This window comes from Cetorhinus maximus, chromosome 14, assembly GCF_964194155.1.
Source record: "Cetorhinus maximus chromosome 14, sCetMax3.hap1.1, whole genome shotgun sequence".
In the NCBI taxonomy this organism is placed as follows: Eukaryota; Metazoa; Chordata; class Chondrichthyes; order Lamniformes; family Cetorhinidae; genus Cetorhinus; species Cetorhinus maximus.
In genome coordinates, this window is record NC_135892.1 from 72,556,589 (window position 1) to 72,569,694 (window position 13,106).

Sequence of the window (13,106 nt, forward strand, 5' to 3'; positions counted from 1 at the left end):
AGGGAGGCTTCAAGAGCCTATCCACCCATGGGCTATCTCACCACTACTGGGATTTAATCAGCGCCAGGAGAGGTCCATGCCAAGTGTCCTGCCCAGTAGCTTTCATTGCACAGGCTGGTGGCAGGCAGGGTGGAATGCCTCCTTAATGGGCCTCCTAGGCCTTTTGGAATGTGCCTTCCAAGGTCTCTCCCCACAGGTTCCCCTCCTTTCCTGATTTGTCTATCCCGGTCCCCCATGTCCCTGGCTGAGGCCTCCCAGCCTGGTTCTGGCAAGAACCCCAGACTCAACTTTCAGTTCAGTTCCAGCACAGCATACCTTCCTGCAGGCCTCGCTGCAGTACAGGCACACATGCCAGTGTGCACTGCTAGTATTGGAAAGCTGCTGGCCTTTGATTGGCTGGCAGCTCTCTGAGGTGGGACTTCCTGTTGGCTGAGGGGCCAAAGTCCCACCTCAAGTCAATTAACGCCCAACCAGATGTGGGCTCCCCCCCAACTTTTACATTTGGAGGTGGAACCAGCGCCCCCAATGTAAAATCCAGTCCTATGTTTCCTAGAGGATGAATAAGACATGTACTGGGGGATGTTCAACAGATCAGATTGCACCACTGCTCTATTTGCCACTGCATCAGCTACTCTCCAAACTATATATTTCAACTAAGGCAATTGCACCTCAATACGTCAAAGGAAAAGTGTCTGAAGATCTTGTTTTTTAGCAGAGAAGTTGTGTCAGAGTTGCTTCACATTTTTAAAATAGAGGAGATATTACTCATATCCTCTGTCCACAAATATCCGGCGTCTGTTGCGCTAATTTTCAAAGCCAGCCTAATGATCTCTGTTCCTGCGGCCAATCAATAGCAATGTGACATACTAAGGATAACTTTAACCAACCTCACTCAGTAGGAATGGGGGGCGGGCAGGAGGCATGAAGCTTAAGTCATCTTCCAAAACCTGTCGTCCCATTCCAACACAATTTGAGCCCGCTACCACTTTAACTGTAGATTTCTTTAAGTGTCTGAAGTGCCATCAGAATAATCTGTGGCAGGCGTTTGCTTCATGATTATATGCAAACTAGGAATCTACAATGCCGTTAGGACCCAGATATGTTGTTAACTTGAAATATTACAATCTTGTTCAGCACCAAATCCAGCACGGTAGAAGCACTATTTAAAGGAGTAATCAGGTGCAAGCTGCCAGATTATAGTGTGCCACTGCACTTTTTCAATATCCATGGAATTTTGAGCTTAGACTTTGTGTGTTACTGACCTTCTTTTACATCAGTCAAATTGAATGAGTACTCACGATTTATCATGTTTGCTTCTTTGTTTTGGATGGAAGAGGAGGAAAAGGTTGCAATACCTTGAGGAGCAGTTGGAAGGGGGGTTGCTCATAGAAGGTCTTACACAGGGTCCATATAAGACTTAGGTTTCCTGGGTCTGTCTGACGAGCAGTGCATGAAAAGGCAGCACTTCTCCTGATAGACTGATGCTGATCTCTACTGCCTCATGCAATAAGATCTGCTGCCTCTTGGGTCAGGTAGCAATGGTTTGCAAGTGGCCGAAAAATTTGCCAATGACATTTATATTTTCGCCTCAGACTCTCTTCAGGGGGTAACAGGGAAAATTCCCTATATCTTTGAATCTGCAGTGCACAAGTATACCAATCAGGTTATTAATGCCCTATTTGCCCAAGCCAACCAATCCATCACCTTTTCTATAGGTAGAGTTCTGCGATTTACAGCAGTGGCTAGCTTTCATCATGTTGGGAGATTATAGACTAGTTCATGTTGCGGTTCAATTCCACAGGTTTCTTGTTTAATTGGACAATATTCATTAATGAGCCAACATAGCAACTAGTAGCAGGCTACTAAACTATAAAGAACAAACAAAGCTGAGCCCAACATCCACACACAAGGATATTGTTAAGCAAGGATCCATAGATGGTGTGCTCAGGAGAAAATGCTATGATTATTTTTACTTTCCTCTTCTAGATGCCAAACTGCTGTACTTACTTTCCTACTAAGGTCAGGTGACACAATACAGACCAGCCATTCAACTAGGGCCTGTCTGATTCAGTACCACACTAGGGCCGGGATTTTCCAGCCCCGTCACGGGTGGGACCTGTTGCGGGCGAGGAGGAGCCCCAGCCAGAAGTCCATTGACTTGCGGCGGGACCAGGAGATTGCGGTGGCGGGAGGGTGCGGAAAATCCTAGATGTGTTTACAAACTGAAACATTATTGTGGTAGAACAGAATAGAAATAAGTGTATTTTTTGGTATTGCTTAACTTGAGATAAACTTGAATTTTGAAGATAGGTGCAGCTTTGAATGTCCAGCATTACTAATGATTCAATACACACTTATGCACATAACGAAATACCTTGTAATTGACAAGTGTGATATATGGCACGTTATCTCATAGGGCTAAAAATGGGTCCACACTTGTTTTGGACATGAGGCTGTGATTTGCGATCTGCCTGTATCCAGTCCTGCTGAAGCAAGCAACACAGAAACTTTGCGTTGCCTCCTCCTTTGCCTGAACGTCACGTGCAGCTGAGCGCAGCTTGCCCCGCTAGTTGGCTGCACACTCAACAGGGGGCCTAACAGCATGCAAGAATAAATCGTGTTCCATCTAATCTCTAGCTCATAACAGCAGTGTATCCCTCTGAAAGAGCTGCTGTGGACTACCAGTATTGCAAATGGCTGAAATTGGAACCAAAGCAAATAGATCACTCAGGCAGAGAAAAGAACTCCCATGTTCAAGAATGTGGCACTGGATGCGAGAACACAATAACACAAGAATTAGGAGTAGGAGTAGGCCATTCGGCCCATCGAGCCTGCTCTGCTATTCAATAAAATCATGGCTGTTCTGATTGTGGCTTCAACTCCACTTTTTCGAGTGCCCCCCACCACACCTCGGCCATTATCCTTGATTCCTTTATTGATCTAAAATGTATCTAAATCAGCCTTGAATATATTCAACGACCCAGCCTCCACTGCTCTGTAGGAAGATAATTCCCCAAACTAATGACCCTCCAAGAGAAAAAAACTCTCACCTCAGTCTTAAATGGGAGATCCTAATTTTTAAACTGTGTCCCTTAGAATCCCCCACAATGGGAAACATCCTCTTAGCGTCCATCCTATCAAGTCCCCTCTGGATCTTGTATGTTTCAATAAGATCACTTAGTTATCAAATGGGCCTTAGTTATGGAGGTCGCCAGGGGGAGAGAGATCATGGGCCGGATTTTCACTTGGTGCAAGCACATTGGGAAAAAGTGCACCGAATGGTGGAACTTTCTCGCTGGGGGAGTGGATGCAGATTGGAGGCAGCCACAGGGCCTGCTGAGTGCTGAGGTGGGCTGGTTAAAGAACCCACCTTGGTTCGCTGTGACTTCATCTGAGTTGTTTTGTTAAATATCAGGCCCTCTAGCCCTCACCTCCACCACTTTCCATACCCCATCCATGCCAATTAATGACAACCCATGTCCCACATCCCAATAGCCCCTCATACCTTCCATGTCAACCCCATGCCCCAGCCCATCCCCATGGCCCCTTAAAGCCCTTATGCCTATTTAGCGCTCATGCATGCCATCTTATGACAGTCCTTCCATAGCCCCTTATAGCCCCTATGTCAACTTAATGCCTACCCACACCCCCATCCATCACCCTTTGCCCTTACATCTGCCATGCCAACTTACCCAGTGTCTACAATAGGCAGACCTCAGGAGCCAAGTTGAGATGAAATAAAAGTTCTAAATATCTATTACAGAGTTCATTATACAAAACACAGTTCCATTCATGAAAACCCATTCAATACATTTAAATCCCCTCAAGTACTTAATCATGTATAAAAACAAACGTTTGTATTCATAATCCCCCCCCCAATCAAAGACAATTAATCTTTTAATAAACTTTTTGAGCTGTCAATGAAACTGTGAACTTACAGCCATCAATATGATCATGATAGGTTGAAGAAAGCAGTCAAGTGGTAATAATGCCATAATGATAGCACTTTATGTCAACAAACAGCTATTGAAACTGGATTTCTTTCTTCTCACGGACACAGGCATAAAGTTTTTTTCAATATTTAAAGGGCTGGGGATTTAAATAACTCGACAGCTTGACAGCACTACATAACTTATCCACCCTTCAAGAGTATTTATGTCTCCAACATAAAGTTGTGGAACACACTGCAGATTGAGGCCATTCCTGGAATGAAAATTGGGTCTGCTTGTCCTGTGCACTGCATGTAAATAGCCCAGCTGATTGGTAATTCACACCTGTGCACTTCACACCCTGTCCCCTCTCCCCTAACAGTGAAAACAGGATCTGCCAGAAATGGTGGCGGGACTTCCGTTTCTGGGTCCCATCTGCTGTTTTTAAAGGTCCCCAAACATCCAGCCCCATGTTTCCACAGTGGGGTGGAGGGAAGCTATGAGGAAATCATGGAATACGCTCCAAAGGGAATGGGAGCAGGTGGCCTGGGAGGTCAATGGAAGGAGTCTGACACTCCGGACCTGGATGAAGCTCAATGACCTCACGTGGGTGGTCAAAGCCAGGGAATGCATCTTCATATGAAATCACATACTCATCATGCCACCAACTTTCCATGTTGTTCAATGCACCACACCCCAACATTCACCTATCAGGGCTTCCTAGCAGTCAGATCTCAGGCTTTACCTTTCCATACTCTTATGATCCCCAGCTGAGGTTACCCCTGGACAAGTCTGATCCCAGAGTGGAACCCAGCTTGACAGACCCTAACTTTTATTTGTTTGTTTAGATATGTGGAGAGTAGCTACTGAACAGAGTCACAGGAGTCAGTGGATGAACTTTTAACAAAATAATAAAACATTTATCCAACAAATGAACTATAATTACAATACTCCTTCACCCACAACTATACCTTCACAGACTTATTAAGATTTGTAAGGATAATACAAGTTACAAAATCTATCGTACACAGTCCATGTACCAATAGGCACCCTGTGGTCAGACACACCACACTCTGAAACCAAGTGACAGATGCCACCTCAACCAGATGCTATGGATCTCTCCTCAACTCTCCCCAGACATTTGTCACATTGTGAACTAACCAACCTCACTGAACTTCGTCCTTCAAATGAGGGTTTCCATCTCCACTCTCCAAGAACTCGCTTTGGAATCTTCTCCCAAACTGACATTTTCTCTCAATCACCTTCCACAAGAGTTGACTTCCAGGGTTTCGAACTCTCCTTCTGATGTTCCTCTTCCCTCGGTCACCACATGCATTCAAGCTGTCTTCCACGCGCTCGATCTCACTGACTCAGCTGTTAACAGTACCACTACTTCATATGCCCATGGCAAAGAGTTACAGACCTTCAGTTGTCTCTTTGGACCTTCTTGCCTCTTCCAAGCTGTTTTCGCTTTAAATCTGCTTTCTGTAGCTTTTGTCTCTTGAAATATGAAACTTGGAGCCTTTCTCTCTGTCCTTCACTCTTAACTTCATTTAACAGGACAATTCCAGGTTCCTGTCCTTCCTTTGACTAGAAGGTCTGCTTTAGATTTTCCCCCCTTCCACTCCCCTGGATTTCTTAGGGTTTTCTTTAGCTTGGGACTGGCTATCTGTTCCCTTTGCTCCAGTCTCTTCTGGCAGCAACTTCAAAACCAACTGAACTCCAACAGCTTCCAAAACAAACTGCTGTTTCTCTTCTCCTGTGCGTGTCTGTGGGAGGGACCTGCCTCTCTGGCCCCCTGTTGCTAGTGTTTGCTTAACTTCTTAAGTTGTAAAAATCCTCATTAGAAATGCAAGCACCTTTTTAAAGTGAAACTGAAACTTCATTTGACCATTCTTAACACAGAGATATAGAAATACAAATCTATTCCAAACACCAAAGCCAAAACTCATTCATAACACCCACAAATACCAATATAACTTACTTAAATTGTCTGTTTCCTAACAATATTCTACCTCATCCTCAGAAATCTCTAATGATACCAGCCTTACATCTACATCTTGATGCCTCCATATACCTTCTGCTATTCAGTTATGGCAGGCACATGGCTCAAGCACAGTGCAACACACTCACTGATATTCTTGTCTCTCTCTTGAAGGTGACAAGGAATAGAAGTGAACAGAGAGAATCAGCCAGGGGCAGGCATGTCTGCGTCACCTGAGCCCTCTGGAGGTGATGCTGCCACACATCATGGGGCAGCCTGCATCAGTGCCCATTACATTCAGTGTCACTGAGAACGCTGAGGGTGACAATATGTTAATGCTTATGCCCCTGTCAACTCCAATCTCACCCTTATCTTGCTATTTGGCATGGAGCTCTAGCTGCAGATGGTATGAGAATGGATTTGCTGCTTTACACCTCACTCCCACCCTCCTTTCTGATTTTTTTCCTTCAGAGACGCAAGAACTAACCAGCCTTAGGAGGAAGAGAACAAGAGAAACTGTACACCTCTGAGGAAGACACATCATCGCTTGATCTGACACTTGCAGCCACTAACTCAGAACTTTTGAGGTTAATATAGAGCTGAGGTCAGCACATGGTGAGTCCCTGAGCAATGTGGACTGCAGCAGGCCACATGGAAAGAATAACATGTGTACCAGTTCACCAGATTGGTTGGGGGTTGGCGGGAGATTGGGGGGGGGGGAGAGAAGCAGTGGTGGGATGGTGGGATGGTGGTGGGGGTGGTGAGAGGTCACAGATGAATTTTTATGCAGGGAACTCAGATGAAGACTTCAATGGGGTAGTCTACAAGAGAACATTGATGAGGATGCACACCATGAATCTTGGTGCACTGGCAGGCATACCAGGGAGCATTTTGTCACTGTCAAGAAGTACGAAGGAGTCTGGATCAAACATGACACTGGACATCACACAGAGCTTGGAGATCATCCCTTCTACCATGGAAGTGGTGACCAACTCCAGGAAAACACTTCTGGGCCCAGCCATGATTCAACATCTGGTGATCATTGTCTTAGCTTGCACTGCAATACATGTGGAGGTGACCCAATGTCTCACTACTGCAATGGAGACTCAGACAAAGGTAATAAGATTCATATTTGCCACTATGCATGTCAGACTGCTGGCATCATGGTTACAGATACCATGCTCAAAGAGGCATGCAGGATCTCACAGCTGTCCAGAAATCTGCTCCAACAGAATACTAGAATTGGTGAGGTGTCACCCCATGGAAGTAGCAGTGACACTGTCAAGCAAGAACCTGCTGTCCCTCTCTCAGGACACCGTGCCAATACCCTTGCTGTTGCCTGTCTGCCAACTAACTTAGACAGTTGCTGTCCATGCTGAGATGGTACAGTACAAAGTTGGGCCTTTTAGGTCCATAGCTGCTTAAGGACATCCTACGAGGCCATCTGCAATCTCCCCCACTGAAAGTCAGCAGCCTTTCAACCATGCTGCAGCCACTGGAGTAGCACTACGTAAAAGCATTAGGACAACCAAAGGCGCCCAAGATAGACAATAAGAAAATGAATAAGGGTGAATTGTTCATTTCTATTTGTATAAGAAATTTTAGGTAAAGGTGCTATGGAATTGTTATTGGTGATGGCTTTTATTGCAGGGTCTTGACTAAGGTTTGCAGTAATGGGGCATCCCATATGGATGGTTAAGTGGGGGATGGTTGAACCATGGTGATGAAGGATGCTCCATTAAGGGAAGCAGAGCCTGAGCAGGCATTCTCAAAGAGCTTGTATGGAGTGAATGGATTCTGGCTGCATCCTCCCTGCCTCCTCCTCTTCCTCCTGATGTGGCCTTTGGTTGCCTGGTGGCAATGGTTGCGCTTTCCTGATGGCAATATTGTGGAGGGCACAACAGACCAACATGGTCACTAAATTGGAGGCATAATCTGGTATGTACTGGAGGGTTCTTCCCAAGTGGCCCATGCAGCAGAAGCATTGCTTTAGTAAGCCAACGATCTACTTCACAAGGTTTCTGGTGGTTACATGGCTTTCAATATATGCCCATGGTCATCCTGCAGTCAGATGGTGGTGTGGGGTCATTAGCTAGGTGTAGAGAGGGCATCTCTGGTTTCCTAGCTGCCATCCTTTGGTTCTCCTTGGAGACCTAAAGATGGTGCAAACAGCAGACTGACTCAAGATGAAGGCATCTTGGCTGCTGCCAGGATAGCGGGCAATCACGAATATTATGGTTTGTGCATGGTTGTGCACTAATTATACACTGATTGAATTGTAATATTGTAGTTTTTATACCTCAGAACCACTTACTTGGCTTCCTGCACCATTGGTAATCCTATTACCCTGGCAAAACCATGTACTCACTCATCCTGCTTTTTCTTGCTTAGAGAGAACATGACATAATCACCTCTCTTCACATATAGGCCTTCCATCTCCTCCCAAACGCAGCGATGGATGGCATACTAAGAGTTGATCTATACGTCACCCACTGCCACCTGGAGTGATTTAGTGGCATATAAGTTTAATGTGACTGTGATTTTTAAGGCCACTGGCAGTGCTATCCTTGCCCTGGTGTGAGGCTGCAAGTCCTCTTGAAGGAGGTGGCATAATCATCTGACTAGATCCATGTTGAATTTGAGTCACCTCAGGGATTAATCCTAGGTGAGGTGGAAGCATAAGAATGGCTTTGGCAAACATATGGTGGGTAGAGTGTTCTTGGAGACATCTCCTCCTTCTCCATCTTCATAGAGCTTCTCCTCTCTGCAAACTCTGATCCATTTTATGATTGTATTGTTGACCCAGAGGCACCAAAACTGGAGCCCATACTTTTTGAAGGCTGTGTGTACAATTGACCTTATCCTCTGTCCTCCGTCAATGGGTGCATCAGCTCACCAACTGACTTCCAAAAAACAAGTCATAGTGCTTTCACAAAATTTGCCACAGCAGAAATAAATCAAAAGCACCTTGCCTGCCAGTGTTTGCCTTTTATATGGCTTTTAAATAGCGCTCCCTCATACATCTGAACAAATGTTCAACTGTGAGTGATTAGCACAGGTGTTCAGTGGACTGCACGATCTAAGTTATGAAAACTTGCACCAAATCAGAAAGACAAGTTGATCGAGACCGCTCCTGATGTTTTTGGTGCACGTACAGCACGCCCATACGAGGCCCCATCCCAGCTTGGGGCGCCCGCTAGCCACGCTGGAAGTGACCAGCAGCATGGAAGGTGCCACTTTCCACCCTCAGGGCTTCCATAGCGTCAGCACCAGTGGCATTATGGAGACTAAATTTGTGGCTATAGACTTTGAGCCAAATTTTCTCTATCATATTTAAGTACACAATATTGTATTTTTTTATTATTCATTCATGGGATGTGGGCTTCGCTGGTTGGCCCAGTGTTTATTTCCCATCCCTAGTTGCCCTTGAAAAGTTGGTTGTAAGCTGCCTTCTTGAACCGCTGCAGTCCCTGTAGTGTAGGTACACCCACAGTGCTGCTAGGAAGGGAGTTCCAGAATTTTGACCCAGCGACAGTGAAAGAACGGCGATATATTTCCAAGTCAGGATGGTGAGTGACTTGGAGGGGAGCTTCCAGGTGGTGGTGTTCTGTTGTATCTGCTGCCCTTGTCCTTCTAGATGGTAGTGGGTGAGGTTTGGATGGTGCTGTCTAAGGAGCCTTGGTGAATTCCTGCTGTGCATCTTGTAGATGGTACACACTGCTGCTACAGTTTGTCGGTGGTGGAGAGAGTGAGCATTTGTGGATGTGATGCCAATCAAATGGGCTGCTTTGTGCTGGACAGTGACAAGTTTCTTGAGTGTTGTGGGAGCTCACTCATCCAGGCAAGTGGGGAGTATTCCATTACACTCCTGCTTGTGCCTTGTAGATGGTGGACAGGCTTTGGGGAGTCGGGAGGTGAGTTACTCGTCGCAGGATTCCTAGCCTCTGAACTGCTCTTGTAGCCACAGTATTTATATGGCCAGTCCAGTTCAGTGTCTGGTCAATGGTAACTCCCAGAATGTTGATAGTGGGGGATTCAGTGATAGTAGTGCCACTGAACGTCAAGGGGTGACAGTTAGATTCTCTTTTGTTGAAGATGGTCATTGCCTGGCAATTGTGTGGCATGAACATCACTTGTCAGCCCAAGCCTGGTTATTGTCCAGGTCTTGCTGCATTTGGACATGGACTGCTTCAGTGTCTGAAGAGTTGAGGATGGTGCTGAACATTGTGCAATCATCAGTAAACATCCCCACTTCTGACCTTATAATGGAATGAAAGTCATTGATGAAACAGCTAAAGATGATTGGGCCGAGGACACTACAGTGAGGAACTCCTGCAGTGATGTCCTGGAGCTGAGATGACTGACCTTCAACAACCGCAACCATTTTCCTTTGTGCTAGGTATGACTCCAACCAGTGGAGAGTTTTCCCCTTGATTCCCATTGACTCCAGTTTTACTAGGGCTCCTTGATGCCACATTCAGTCAAATGCGGCCTTGATTTCAAGGGCAGTCACTCTCACCTCACCTCAGGTGTCCAGCTCTTTTGTCCATGTTTGAACCAAGGCTGTAATGAGGTCAGGAGCAGAGTGGCCCTGGCAGAACCCAAACTGGGCATTAGTGAGCAGGTTATTGCTAAGCAAGTGCTGTTTGATAGCACTGTTGATGACCCCTTGCATTACTTTACTGATGATCGAGAGTAGTAGACTGATGGGGCGGTAATTGACTGGGTTGGATTTGTCCTGCTTTTTGTGTACAAGACATACCTGGGAAATTTTCCACATAGCCAGATAAGATGCCAGTGTTATAGCTATACTGGAACAGCTTGGCTAGGGCCACTGCAAGCTCTGGAGCACAAGTCTTCAGTACAAGTGCCGGAATTTTGTCAAGGCCCATAGCCTTTGCATTACCTAATGCGCTCAGCCCTTTCTTGATATCACATGGAGTGAATCAAATTAGCTGAAGACTGGCATATGGGATGCTGGGGGCCTCCGGAGGATGCCGAGATGGATCATCCACTCAGTACTTCTGGCTGAAGATTGTAGCAAATGCTTCAGCCTTATCTTTTGTACTGATGGGTTGGGCTCCCCCATCATTGAGGATGGGGATATTTGTGGAGCCTCCTCCTCCAGTGAGTTGTTTAATTGTCCGCCACCGTTCACGAATGGATGTGGCAGGACTGCAGAGCTTAGATTTGATCTGTTGGTTGTGGGATCACTTAGCTCTGTCTATCACTTCTACTTATACCATTTGGCTCGCAAGTAGTCCTGTGTTGTAGCTTCACCAGGTTGACACCTCATTTTTAGGTTTGACTGGTGCTGCTCATGGCATGCCCTCCTGCACTCTTCATTGAACCAGGGTTGATCCCCTGGCTTGATGGTAATGGTAGAGTGGGGATATGCCAGGTCATGAGGTTATGGATTGTGGTCGAGTACAATTCTATTGCTGCTGATGGCCCACAGCGCCTCATGGATGCCCAGTCTTGAGTTGCTAGATCTGTTTGAAATCTATTCCATTTAGCACAGTGGTAGTGCCACACAACACAATGGAGGGTATCCTCAATGTGAAGGCTAGAGTATCCTCATTGCGAAGGCGTATATGTTAAACAAATCTTGCCATCTAAATGTATTACAAAGCTTGTCCACATTTTTCGATTTCTAAATGATGATATCTGAAATTAGGAAGAAACCTGTAGCTAGATAGACATTTATTATATATGCTAATTCTCTGTGATGTTGCTAATTGATAGCTAAATTATTGGCATAGTGGAACACCAGAGAAATGTGAATGATTTTTCTGCGGTTAAAAAGGACCTTCAAACCACTCAACATTGTTTTTGTAATTATTTTTCAAGATAAATTATCTGTAATATTAAAACAAAGAAATCTGATTACATTTACTCTCTAGGTGAAGAAAAGCATCCACAGTAATCAGTTTAAAAAGTTCATTTTTCATTCTTATGGGATTGATTTACTTTCAAAATGGATGTTATAAACAGTGATCTGTCAAGATTTGAATATATTAGTTATTTGTGAAGTTCTCCACCATTTCATCTAGGCAATCAGTTATTAACATGCTGTTACTAAGAAGCAAGAGGTCCAACCAGGCGATACATTTTAGTGCACAGTATGACACTGAATATTATGTATACTGACCAGGAAAAAATAAAACATTAAAGTACTCAATTTGTGTTCCCACATTAAAGATAGGGATGCCCAGTGGTCTATTCAATAGTCTATTGCCCAAGGCAATGTACTGTATACAATGGCACCCTGTTGCTTTTAGTGGGAGTAGATTCTCATATTGAAAAAAATGCTGCTTCAACAAAAAAATACTTAAACGAAAGAGGGCCATTTAAATGGAAGTATAAATAAAAACTAAAACTAAGTTTTATAAGTTGTTGACCCTAAAGCACATTTCAGCCAAGCCAAGTGCCTGGCATTCCTGCCGAAATAGCCAGGAGGCTCCAAAATGTAAATCAGAGTCCCAATCCAGTTGTAGGGCTCCGATTACTATTTTTATGTACAATTTGACAGATCATGTTCCATGCATGCTAGGCCAGCTATACAAGGCTTTGAGCAATCTAAGCAGTAATGCCTAAAGGACCATTCTCATCCCCCGCCCCTCAACAGGTCTTACCTGCCAGCTGGCTCTTTATAGAAACCAGACAATTTTCAACATGCTAAAGTCGAAAAAATGCAGAGCTGTATTTGTGTCCATTTTGAGCTAAAGTTAACAATTAGCCCCATAGATTTTTTCACATCAACCCACAGAACCACAATGTTTGCACAACTCAAAAACATGACACAAATGAACAACAACTTGCCTTCCACTTCCAGGGTTAAAACCAAAATAATGCTCCTTGCAGTGGTCACAGTGTATCCCAGTCACTGAAGGGTCTCGACAAACACATTGTCCTGTGACACCATCGCAGGTCTGATGCACTGATCCTTCTGGATGGCACTCACATGGTAAACAAGCAGTGGAATTAACCGAGGGAAGCATAAAACCTGAAAAGGCATTATGTAAACTATTTATAAGGAATTGGAATTGAACACAAATGCAATACAGATGAATTTCTGAAAAGTTACAAAATAATTAATATTAAAGACATGCACATGGATCATTAACCCAACTAAATCTATGTAGTTAAATCTACTTTTATCTTAACATTACTAGTGCGGATGTATGTACCTA

General features: G+C 44.7%; 1 protein-coding gene across 1 annotated transcript in view; it reads right to left on the reverse strand.

Annotated features, from left to right (window-relative positions):
- ush2a (Usher syndrome 2A (autosomal recessive, mild)) overlaps positions 1-13,106 on the reverse strand; it is a 1,183,552-nt gene that overhangs the window by 940,679 nt on the left and 229,767 nt on the right. The window contains exon 14 of the mRNA XM_078556364.1: positions 12,736-12,919. Within this exon, the coding sequence (XP_078412490.1) occupies positions 12,736-12,919 (184 nt within the window). The remainder of the gene's footprint in view (positions 1-12,735; positions 12,920-13,106) is intronic.